Here is a 13,393-nt window from a genome sequence, read left to right on the forward strand (position 1 = left end):
ATAGGAGGCCCTCACACAGCTTTCTCTCACTGTGTAATGGTGTGTGAGAGTACATGCTTGTCTGTACATGCAGCCGCGCATGTTGTGTGTGTTTATGTATGGTTACGAGCCTGTCAGCTCTCTGCAGTTGCATGGGTGTGTGTGTGTGTGTGCATGTATGTGTGTCTTCATGAGATGCTGGAAGTGAAGGGTTTCACGCATGGCTGCATTCCTCTCGCTCCATTACTTATGCTACAATAGCTTTTCATATCGATGACCCTCAAGGCGGGGTCTGGCTGGGCCTGCTTGAGTCGAGGCTAGTATTCTTACCTATTCATTCAGGAATGCATTGGCCTCATTGCAGGGCAAAAAAGAGCCTTTAAAGCTTCAGCTAGGACCACTGTCTTGCGTCATCTGTGACAGCCGCACATTCATCCCTTCATCCTTTGGTTATGCAGAACCAGGTCTGCACAGCTTCCACGATTGGATGGATTTTCACTGCTGGAACTGCAGTGCAGGGACCCCAGGCTAACTCATGATGGGGGTACTGTCTCCTCTCCACCACAGATGGAAACAGCACACTGGTTTTCAAACTCTCCCTCCCTTCAAGCTCTTTCTCCCTCTCACTCTTTTTTTCCCCTCCTCCTCTGACGCAGCTGTGTGGTGAGCAATGACCTGAGCCTTGCAACGATTCCCCACAACTTTCTCTTCCAGGCCCAGACGAGGGTGCCTTACATAATCCCTTTCCCCACTTTGTCCCTGTTCAAACTCGTATACTGCACTGCAAGCTTTGTGTGGACATGGGGGGAAAAAGCCCATTAAAAAGCGCTTTCAAGAGGAGGATATAAAAGCCTGGTAAATGGCAGCGTTGCAAAACTTTTTATTTTCCATTAGACAAGGCATTCTGTCTGTCACTTTATTTGTATTTCAGTCACTTAAAATAATGGAAAAAATATGGCAGTAAAGCTGATATAACTCTAAGTTTCAAAAGGGATGTTCCAAAAACAACTGTGTTTGCTAGCACGAGTTACAGCAGTTGAGTATGTTAGCATCCCCCCCTCCAAACAAGACTGAACTTGCTTTGAAGTTAAACAAATAGGAAAGTGACAGAAGGAACGTACAGTGGGGGGAAGTGAACAAGGAGGCAGAGCACACTACTCAACGTTGCACAAAAAAAAGAGAGGGTATCCTAGCAACAAGCGGATGAAGAGCCTTTTTCTGCTGCAATATCCACATTCTAAGACTCTCAACCTTGAGCCCCCTGCCAAGAGCACTCTTAGCCCTCGAGGGTGACTTTCATCTTACCTTCTCTGTAGCCCACCATGCCACTGCCACTGGAGACTCTGCCCCCTGTAGGACGACTCCTTTAACCCATTTATTTTGATGGTGCTCTTACGTTTCTAGTTCCCATTTGCTCCATACAGCTAGCCTACATCCTGCACTACATTTATCAGCGGGAGGGAGGAAAAAGAAAAGAGTAGTGGAGGGTCTGAGTTCTAAATCGTGCACATTGAGAGCAAAAGCCGCGTTCCACATCATTTGGAAAAAAGGCTAGAACATTACACTTTTAATCTCCTTTCGTTATCTGTAAGCTACTTAACCGATGCTGCCCAAATGCATTTTCTTCTCATGTTGTGTGTATGTGTGTGTGTGCCTGTTTTTTTCTTCTTTTCTTTATCTGTCTGCTTGGTTTGAAACATAAAGACCAGGAGAACAGGGCCTATCAACTTTCGGGACAAAGAAGATGAAACACGGAAGATTTTGTGGCGGCAGAAGATCAATTTGCCTAAAGTCGCTGGGAAAGACCAACTCGATCAAAGACCAACAGCTGGCAAAAATGATTGGCTAAGCATCATAACTGAGGAAAATGACTCAGAAGTGGGTGATCTTTTCTATGGCTCTTCAGTCTTGTGTTATTAAATGTATGAAAAGCATAAACACAGAAAGGATGTAGAGCAGGAAGAAAAAGGAACTGAGGGGGAAAATGATGCCCACCACCTGGTAAACATTAATTCCAAAGCACGAAGCTAGGGATGTGTATAATGAAATAATATGCACCAAACAAAAATAGCTTTGTCACATGTTGTTCACCTTGAAAAGTAAACATGCCCGCCCTGGAAACAAACACATAAATATAGACCCGCATACTGAATATTTATGTGTGCAACATAAAATGAGGGCTTAATTTATAATGAACCAAAAGCCACATTTGAAGCCACCTTTCTCAATGTGCAGACTTAATGAAAAGGATGAAAGAGATGATTTAAAATGGAGGCATTACATGAACTCTATAACAATGTAGTAAATACAGTAATATGTCCACACTGACGTGCCTGGGGCAACGAAAATAGTTTATGGCAGTAATGAGACACAATAGTGAGAAATATCCAATTGTACCTTTTTTGTTTCATTCTCTTAGGCAGAGCCAGGACATTTTTGTCTTCCTGCCCTGCTACTGTTTTATCTCTCCATGACTGACTGAGTGAAATGTCGGCCATTTAACCTGGGAACATCCCGATTTTATCTGATCAAATGCAAATATGTGTTGCATACAAACTGTCGAGGCTCAAATATTTCTGTGACTTTGGGTTTGATAGTTGTCAGGCACTGATACTAGAAATTTGACACAAAATGACATAGTGCTTCTCAACTAATTTCCGATAAAACCCTGACGAAATGATGGGTTTGTTGCCAAGTCAGCCAGACAGCCAGCCAGCCAGTCAGTCGTAGCATTTCCATAAATGATCTGCACTTCTCATAAAAACCCTTAACGAACCTCTTCGGACAAAAGAGGATCAGAAACTAGCGGGATTCGCGATGCGCTTTGCTGACATTTTAACCATCATATTCCAACCCCTCCACCCCCAACTGAACTGACACTGGCAAATGACTGTGCCATGCAACAGTTGGCAAGGCAGATGCATCAGTGAGATACAGCTGTGGATTGATGGATACCCTGGCTCTTTGTGAGAGGATAACTCTGCTAACTGTGAGGGAAACCTGTATAAGCTAGCTTAAGGTAGTAATCATTCAGAACTGCCCCCCCCACGAGTGCTGCATTTTATATTATCACAGGCTTTTAGATAAAGCTCTTTATGATGTTCATGGAAACTACAGTAAAAAGGATGAGATCGGGAGGGGGAGGATGGGGGTGGGTTTTTAGCTTCCTTTCCATGTCAACGTAATGCAATCAGATGCAGAAGCTATAGTTGCAACCTCCACTCCCCACTCACACACAAATGTGTACACACACACACACACACACACACACACACACACACACACACACACACACACACTGGTGATGTTTTTGATAACTTCAATAAATCATTTGACAAACCTATGGTATGTGAAGGTGCGGCAAACTGTTTTAGCATCAAACCTGTAAGGAAGACTAAACTGCTTTATCTGTGAGAAGTGAAACTAAATAGACTCCCTTCTGGAAATCCTTCTATCCTTTTTATTTTCAACATGAATTTAAAGGCTGTAAAACCTGCTAACTGACAGCACATTGGCAGAGACGTGTCAGTACTGTATACAACGAAAGCCACAAAACATGCATTACTTTATGATAACACATTAGCTATGTAGGGCTACTTCCCATGTTTTGGCACAAAGGTTGTTTGTTTCGCGGTGAAGATACAATTTGACTGGGCACACACACACGCACGCACACACACAAACACACACTCAGTCCCGACCACAAAGATTAACGCTCTGATCCGACATTCCCATGGCTCTCATTTGTGTTTTATGACTTACTGGAGCTCATAGCGCTCTTTGGTCCAAATGGCCTGTAAAACTGTAATGCGGGGCGGATGAAGAGATAGCGGATTGATATATATTGGAGGAGGACAGGCAGTTCTGCAGCAAGGCAGTGGCTAGTCATTCCATAATCTTTTTCCAAACCCTGGCAGGGGAGGTCAGCAGCCTCCTGTTGTGGGCGTGAGATGGTAGAGATTGACCACACCCCATCACTATCCCCCACCACCCCCTTCCACCACCACACAACTCAATAACCCTTTTTAAATTCTCTTTCTTTCCCTCTGGTCATCAGTCCTACTTATTTCAGTGTGGCCTGCACAGTTCTCAGGCTTGGTTGGTTGGTTGTTTGAGTTTGGGGGGCCTGGCGTTTAGGGCCAATGGAGGCTCCTTTCACAGCGTTTGGTTGGGGCTTTTTAAAGAGCCCTCCTTAGCTTTGTCTGGGGAACAATGGTGTCAGACAGATGGCCTGCTGTTCCCTGGCTGAGCGTGGCATGCACCCCAGGTCCTCCCACAGACGGGTTGGGGTGAGACTGAAAGAGAGAGAGAGAAAGAGAGACCTAGCAAGACAGAGAGAGGGGGGGAGAGTTTTGTGTGTCTGTGAGAGAGAGCTAGAGAGAGAGAGGGAGAGAGAGAAAGGAAGAAAGAGAGAGAGAGGGACTAGCCAAGGAAATCTGACCTTACAGAGCACAAGATGGGGGACATGAATACAAGAGCAGCAACTCCCAGCAAATGTGTTATCAATAACTGAGGGTCAACCTCCCACCTCTTTCATGACACCACCCAAAAAGTGAAGAAAAACTAAAACACACCCAGAGGGAAAAAGAGAGAAAGAGCGGAAATTCCTGTTAAGGTGACCAGACCACCCCGCCAAAAAAAACTACTAAATAAATAAATAAAATAGAACATTTCCTGAATGTGAGGCAACACGTTTGGTTTGGGACAATCAATGCCAGATGACTGGCTCCACTGACCCACTTACATTTGTTTTGAAAATGTTTCACTTTTTTTTGCGAGCAGCTTTTGGAGCGGAACGCTGGCTGCTTTCTTTTTTGCCGCTCCATTTTGTGTCTCACTGAACCTGAATCTGATGACATGAGTTTGGCCCGGTCCCATCTGAAGTACCAGGTGTCGTGCAGATCAACACACAGGGGGTCCTGGCACGCAACGGCTGAGGGGAAAACATGCTCAAATATGCCTAATTCAGCCACCTCTGGGAATCCAGCTGTGTAATGCGCAGAGAAACTTTTAAAAGCATTCACGAAGCATGTAATGAGCAACTTTTGCTTTAAAGGTGCAGTCCTGGAGTGTTATATGGTCGGCTGTTGAGCTCAAACATCTACAACCATTCGCAAAACAGCACCTTTAATAGTTGATATACATATTTAACCCACAAGCAATGGACCAAGTGTCTCATGTGGCTTAGATGGGGGACAGCGTGAAACATACACTCAGGCAAGGTCAGAGGAGAGCCCCTGACAGGGATAAGTTGCCTCGAGCCCCATGGGAGAAAATGAGGTGTTTGCACTTCAGCTTAAGTCTCGATAGCGAGAAGAAGAAAAAAAAAATTGCTGACAGACACAAACAGAGTGGCATCTTTATTGGCCTGGGAGGGCATCGAGGACACACAGCGCATCTGACTTTTGGCTGTGTGTGGTTTTTTTTGGCCTCCTGAAGGTGACCTACAGTTTGCATAAACAGAATTGGATTGCTGACTGGGTGGTATGCTTCTACGGCCAGAGCCCTGCCAGGGTACCACCACCTTGGCCACCTCATCAAAAGCTCTATAGTGCCACCACAACGCATTGAACGGCAACAATCGATGATGTTTCGCTGGAACGTTCTGTGAAGCTCATCAAATAAGTATAATAGTGAAACAAGCCACGGATTAGGGGACTGCTATGACTCGTTCTGACTTAATTGTACATCTGTGCCAAATATACACGCATGGACTTAAACATACTTCCTTGCCCTGTTAAAGAGGGAAACTTGTTCGAAAAAGTGATTGGTTTCATGAAACCTTGTTAACTTCATTGAAAGTTTGACTTCACATATAGTACATACACAGTTACTCACAAATACCTAACAAAAAAGCACCTGACTAAGCGACAGTGTTGTAGTTTCACATTAATCCTTGAATAACACACATGCACGCAGGCAATGAGGAACTGCTCTAGGAGTTGCTATAATTAAGAGCATCAGTGGAAATGTCGCTGTACTAGCAGGGCTGCAGTGACCACACCCATCCATCTAAAACTCTCTGTGCGCCTGGGAGCCACAGAATGGAGGTCGCTGGTGGGTAGGCTAGGGGTTGGGTGGGTGTCCCCTCCCCTTCCCTCTCAGCATGTGGTATAGGCTGAAGCTGACACAGGCAAACTAGCGACCCCTTTTAACGTAATGTCATGCTCAGTGGGCAACACTTGCGAGCACCCCCACGCCCCCCACCCTCACCTCCTGTTCCAACTCTCACCACCCCTCCCCACAAATGCACCCTCCCCGTGACCCCGCCTCCTCTCGCTCGATATTTTCAAAGCCAGTCAGCCAGTGCAGTCCAGAATGCCTGGGCTCATTGCTGCTGTTGCCATGGCGACTAGCCTGACCCCCCCCCCCCCCCCCTTCAGACACACACATACACACGTGTGCGCGCACCCTCCTCATCCACCCCAAACCTCATTCACTACAGAGTATAGCCATTCCAAAAGTTCCTCTCAGATTTTGGATGGCAACACACACAGAGACACACACACACAGGCAATGCTTAACATCAATTCAAAGCAGCCTGTCAGCCATGTCCTGTGTAAGGCTGGGCTGTGCTGGGCTGTGCTGCGCTGTGCTGTACTCTCCGTGGCTCTCTCAGCTGATGGGGACTTTAACCTCATTCTGTCGGAAGGAAGCCTCTCTGATGGCACTGGGCGATAGATCCGACCGCAGGTCTCAAAGTGACAAAAAACTCCCGTCAAAACTGCCCCTCCCCCTCTTTCTCTCTCTCTCCCTCTCTTTCTTTCTCTGTCTCTTTCTCTCTCTCTCACTATTCATACTGAATGAGTTCCACTTCCTCTGGGCTGTCCCGGAATGTGGGAATTCCTGAACTGCAAGCTTTCTGACAATACACAAGATAGTGTGTGTTTGTGTGTGTGTGGGGGGGGGGGGGGGTGATTCAGTAATGTAACATAACACTTTGAAACAGAATTGTTTCGAATTGCTTCTGATGCTGAGAGTCAGTCTTATATCACTGAATTATACATGTGCAGTCGGTGTTCAAGTGACTAATAGGCAACTACAGGAGAGCTCTCCACTGTAGTAATGGAGCTCTTAGATCTTTGATTAAATCTGGTTTTCATTATTGTTGAAGGTTAACCTTTTTAATGGATTTAAAATACCAATACAATCGAATTTTATTGCAGAATTGTATTATATTGATAAATGGGGATATTATTGAATTGGTTATTGAAAGGCAGGGAAAGGGGCTAGGACCCTGGGGATTCCCACCACTCTGACATAGACCAGACAGTTTTCCTCCGTCCAGAACCGCTCATCAGATCCAAGGCTCCCTGGGGAGGACGCTAACTGACACTCTCCCCAAAGTAGGAATTCCCCTGATGAAACTGAGCTTTATAAACACAAACACACACACACAGACACACACACACACACACACACACACACACACACACATATATATATATATATACATACACATGATACTATGAAGATATTTGGGTCACAATAAAATATTATTGCGATTCTTTACGACAAGTATTGCAATTCGATTCTGCGATACATGATGGGTAGCTACTGATCTGCAAAGAACCTACTTAGCAGCAAGGAAACAGTGAAAAGCATCTTACTAACAGAGATAGAAGAGACACACACCACTTATGTTACATACTAGGCTAAGCCCCATGGTCCAAATGGCTTGACAACGGAAACTGAGGAAGAGGTAAAGAATGATATGCGCAGGTTGGCAATTTAGATGGTAGCCCCTGCCATTGGTGTACGAATGGGTAGATGTCTGAGGCATTCATCTGTAAAGCGCTTTGAGTGCTTTATGAGAAGAAAAGCACTATATAAATGTAGTCCATTTACCATTTAAATGTTGGTATCGGTTGCACATTCCTGTCCCACTGACAGAGAAGAATGTGAGGTCATGAGGTAAGGTACCGGAACTATGCACATGCCCTATCATTCACAAAGGGCAGGGGGTAGAACAGGGGCTGAAACTCAGTCTTTGGAATGTAAATCACTGACTCACAACCTGTGAGGGAATGACAACTGTGTGCGGGACCAGGAGAGCAGGTTGGGCCATCTCACTCTGACCCGACTGGCTGGTCACTATCTCAGTGCAGATCCTCAGAGGAATGAATAGCGAGAAGCCCACAGACAGTGTGGTAGGGTTGATGCACAGAGGCAAAACATACACACACACAAAACACACAATCACTCTCTCATACACACATAGGTGTTACATGAGGCCTTGGTGTGGATGATGCACGTAGGCACATACACACACACACACACACACACACACACACACACACACACACACACACACACACACACACACACACACAGTATATATAAACATTCTCATACACACACATAAGCAGTTTATTGCTCACATGTCCTTGCCTCTTTGGACGCGTGTCCTTCTACTCCAGACTCTGAAACATCCCTTACGAAGATGTGTATAAGAATGTTTATGTGCGTGTGTGCGTGTGCGTGTGCGTGTGTGCATGTGTTATTGGTGTGCACAGCTCTGCACTTGATCCCCCCACCAACACCAGATTCCACCAACTGTATCTCCATGCGGCCCCCTACTAAAACAACACAACAGAAGTCAGTCTCGCCCAGAGAGTGGGATTAACCCCTTCCAGGGTCACAGCTGCCAAGAGAGCAACACCCTCTCCAATTAGCATATCTGTGGACACTGGACAGTTTAAGCATAATGATCTATTCCACGCATAGCGAGCACACAGGGCCTCACGCTAAAAGGCAAATGTTTACTTTGGGGAAGATGTATGCCTGTGAACTAGGATGAAAGGATAATGGAATCAATATTCCAGGCAAAAAGGGAAGAAAATGTCTCGTTCATTCACGTCACATCATGCAAAGGGAGAGTGATGATCAATGGGAAACTTCCTGTGTGAGGTCAGGAAGTCTATTTAATTTGGAGAATGGGTTTGTAAAAGGTACTGCGTCTGGTCAACAGAAAAAAAGAAACTCCCTTTGTCTCTGGTATGCAGCTACATGTGCACAGTTCAAAACTCCAGGCAAAACTCACTTTCAGTTTAAGTGATTCCCTGCAGAGTTGGAAGCAGGACTGTGTTATATTAGAGCAAAACTTTGCCGTGAAATCCGACTCCCGAACAAACGTAAGTGGACCCAGACTGGAATGCCTCAGGAATAAACCCAACAAGAACCCTTTGCAGAATCACATCATACCAAAATCCGGCAACTTCCCGTCTCACGAGACGAGTGCCAGACTTGTAACAGAACCAGCAAGTCAGCTATCCAACTCAACATTATCCCTCAGTGATGACTCGGCACCGGACTCCAACCTCCCTTCTCAAAGAAATCCAATTACCCCGACAGCAGGCTGCTTCTGGCTCCATCAAACCCCAACCCCCACCGCTGCACCCACACCCTCCCGCACCCCTAGCTACCCACCATCACTCCCCTCCTCCAGCCCTTGTCCCTCTTCCCAGACTGACCCACTCGCGGACCCCCACCCTGCCGCACCCCCCCATCCCGGGAAACTCAACCGCAGCCAAAAGACCCCTTTCAGCTCTTTTGTTTGGGTCTCTGATTCACCTCTCTTTACTGATGGGAACTTCTAGAATGGGGTGATGCAAGAAGAGGGGTGTGTGTGCTTTGGGGGGAAGGAGCAGTTGGCGGTGATGTAAGGGGTGGGATGAGGAAGGTGGGGTGGGATGGGCGTTGTCTGCGTCTGAACCTCTCGTCTCTCATCACACGACAGTACAGCAGTTGTTATGCAGCCTGGTCAACTCACTTAAACCCCACTTGGCTGATGCACCTTTTGAATATATGAATATATAGATTTTGACAGTGACTGACAGTTTTTTCTGTAGACTTACATAACTTTAATTTATACACTGTGTTGCCCAGGAAACCCTTCTGAGCTGTCAGTCCAAAAAACACAGACAGCAGAAGAGGAAATCATAAGCTAGTAGTTTCAGAGGTTGGTTGCCAAGTAAATTGAGGACCTCTGCATTTCTCTACTGAGACAGTAAAGATGTCACATCAACCACACTGATAAGACTCTGCAATATCAGAGCCAACATTAATACATCGTTAATAAATGCATATCAGACATTTATATTATAAAAGTCGTTTTTCATTGTGATGCTGAAACTATAATTAAATATGTTATCTTTTTGCGATAATTCCAATCACATCATCTGGATACTAGCAAGACAGCTAGAACAGCATTTTCCCACACACCACTTTCTTTCGCTCTCATAACTACACACCTCTACACACCACCAGCTTGTGGGTTTTCTATCCAACATGGCAGCACTTCGCCAAACCAGTATCATGCTGCCTCTACGCACTTAGCGTCTCACTGTTGTTTCTCTTGTGTATCTGCTGAGGGACCCAGTGGAGAGCCACGTCCCACCCAGCTGCCCTCCAACATCTGCACACGCTGGCCGTAAAAAGTTATCCAACTTCACACTCAGACCACACATCACATCCAGGCCTCACACACACACAGAGACCTGTCCATTAAAGATTTTTTTTTCCTCTCATTGATCGGTCTAGCTGTGGGTTGCACTCCCAGCCATCACTGGAAAGGAAAGTAGGTTTCCAGGCCAGTGTACACAGGGCTCCCGACAAAACATGTGAGGCAGACCGTGGGGAAGAAACAAAGGGATCAAAGCAGCTCTAAGACAGCCAGAGTCAGGCCTTGGTGACCCACAATCCTCCGTCGGAGGACGGGGAAGAGCGTGCCACAACCACTCAGCTACGTGATGCTTGAGGCCTGGGCCGGCAGCTGCCAAGTTCCGGCTGCTGGTGCTATGACGTAATAATATACCAGTAATGTGTTTCTGAGCAGATTAAAAGATATCTGTCTGAGGTGAAAAGGGCAGGGTGGGAAAGGGTTTAAGATGTCAGAGATTCATGGAATCTTGGCTAATGACAGATGAAAGACAAAGGGTTGCCTCCTCCCTCACTCAACTCCATCTTATCAGTATTGCGTTCGTTTATATCCTCTCTTGGATGTGCATGCCACGCTCCAGCAAAAAGGGGGATTTTTGGAGCAGGCTGCACGAAAGAGATTTCTTTTTTTATCCATCATGGGTGGACTGGACGGCTGTGTAGTTGCAGTCCAGAGCAGCAAAAGAGCAAACTCTCTGACCAGGCGGGTACCAAGGTCCTCAAACAGAGATGTTGATTTCTAGATGGTTTGCTACCTGCACTGTGCGTGCCCTTATTATCAATAAATCACAGCATGGGCAGGGAACACAATGCAATGAGCATCAGTGCAACAACAAAAACTATTTGCACAATCCCTTCAAAATACAATTAAGATAAGCTCCTCTTTAATGTTTCATGATACTTAGTGACCTAAACCCATGCATTGGCCTGTAGGGGTTTAATGTGTTGTCCAAATGTATGCACATTTTTTGTACTTTATAATCATCCTAATCAGAAGATGACAGCTGAACTGTAACTAATTGTATTTAAACAAAAGTGGTCTACTGGACACCTTGCTGACAATGGAACAGCATATAATAATAACTGAATAAGGACAATATTGCTGTGTTAACTGTTACTGTGATCTACCCTTTACCTGTCTGAGAAGCGTCAATACTGAATTAACATTTTTAAAGCGGAACAAGATGACCAGGTCAATTGAACCAGTTTGCTCACAAACGGTTTAATGTATAGTGACCCTCTTGATGAAAATCTCTGAGCGCATTTCTACATGATCACGTTATTTAATGGTACAAGTGACAAATTGTGAATTCAGAAATGCGGTTGGAACTCAACAGACACTGAACTGAAGAAACTTGATAGATAAGTATGAACCAAAGCAAAAGACACCCAAATGTATGGCAAGTGTGTGGCAAACCTGGCTAAAATGTCCCATCATGGCTTTGGTGAGAGAGGCCATTTCAAGGAGGAAAGAGACAATAGCTAAGGACTGTCAACTGAAGAATGTCTACTAGGCATCACACTGACCTCAAGGTGAGAGTGGTGATTACAGGTGCATCTGCTGTGTCCACTTACCATTGAGACCATTAGGAATACTTCTGTGGTGATTTGGAGCCAAGAGGTCATCCATAGACCTCCTTATGGTGGTCCCCACTTTGGTCTCCACAGTTTTGTGTGCGTGGTTGTGGTGGTGGTCCGGACTGCCTGCACTTCCCGTGCTGGAGGTGCTGCTCCCGTCCCCCACGTCTCGAACGTTACTCGTTCCCCCATTGAGGTTGGTCAAGCTCGACTGGCTGTCAATGGAGCTCCTTGACCCTGCTCCATTCCTCTCCTCGTCCAGCATGAGGACGATTTCTTTCAGGTCCGAATTTTCACGCGTTACGCTCTCCTGGTTGGCCTCAAGCTCCTTCAGCTTCTGCTGGTACAGGCTCACCTCTTTCCACATTGCACTGGCTGTGTACCTGCCGAAGCGCTGCCACTCCCGTGACAGCTTCTTGCCCTTCTGCCTGTCATCATCTAGGAAACAGCAAAGTTCCCGGAGCTCTTGGTTGTCATCCTGAAGTTTCTGGTTTACATCTTTTAGATTTCGAATTTCGTGCAGATGCACCTGCAGCCGACGGTTGACATCTTTCATCATGTTCCCGTGTTCAATCATTAAGTTCATTTTCTCGCTGTCAACCTTTCTCAGTCTTTTTACCAGCTCTTCCTTGCTGCATTTCAATAGTTCCTCATCGGAAACCTTACTAAGGTCATCCCTAAGTCCGTCAGTGCAATTTTTCGCCATATCCTTGGATAAGATGTATTTCCACGGTCCACGTTAAAAGTTATCCGAGCCTTAACTGAGCCATTGTGATGGAACGCAAATGCATAATAATCTGTTGCACAGTTTCGGTAAAAATCATCTACCACACTAGCCAAGTTACAACGAAATCTATGAATTTTGACTGACGACTCACATGAACCGTTCCCTCCCACCCACGTCCAATCTGTGTCGATTGTTCCTCGTATTTGTTAAGTAATTAAAATACTCAACAGTGTTTTTGTTTATATAGGCCTAACTATATATTACGACCGAAAGATAAAAACAAATGTGCAAAAGATATTGAGCGCTTGAGATCTTACCGTATAAAGAATGTGTTTTTGGAGTCAAAACGTTAGCTCCATCATTGCGTGAGCACTAACGTTAGCAAATGTCACAATGTGGCGGAGATGTATTCTCCGTAGCATGTGCACAAAATTCTAGGACGCGAGTTACGCAAAATAACAGGGCTCACAAGACGTAAAGACAGCCAAACAAAATCCTTAACATTCACGCAATAGTATTCGAGTGGAATTCACAAATGTCCAATATGAAATCACTTTCGAAATTCCATGTTGCTTAAAGGCAAAAAAAACGTACGGTCTGAAGACTATACACGCTCAATCTACCAGCCTTGAGACTTTTTCTCCTCAGAAAAGGGTAAACGTAGGGGGA

At 45.5% G+C, this 13,393-nt stretch overlaps 1 protein-coding gene across 1 annotated transcript in view; it reads right to left on the minus strand.

The window, feature by feature from the left end:
* The window catches only part of ccdc85cb (coiled-coil domain containing 85C, b), a gene marked incomplete at both ends in the record, with an annotated part of 30,286 nt that extends 17,583 nt beyond the window's left edge, over positions 1–12,703 (minus strand). The window contains one exon of the mRNA XM_080833253.1: positions 11,995–12,703. Within this exon, the coding sequence (XP_080689379.1) occupies positions 11,995–12,703 (709 nt within the window). The remainder of the gene's footprint in view (positions 1–11,994) is intronic.
* Between the last annotated feature and the right edge of the window lie 690 nt (positions 12,704–13,393).

Source organism: Sprattus sprattus (genome assembly GCF_963457725.1).
Source record: "Sprattus sprattus genome assembly, chromosome: 2".
NCBI classification, from domain to species: domain Eukaryota; kingdom Metazoa; phylum Chordata; class Actinopteri; order Clupeiformes; family Clupeidae; genus Sprattus; species Sprattus sprattus.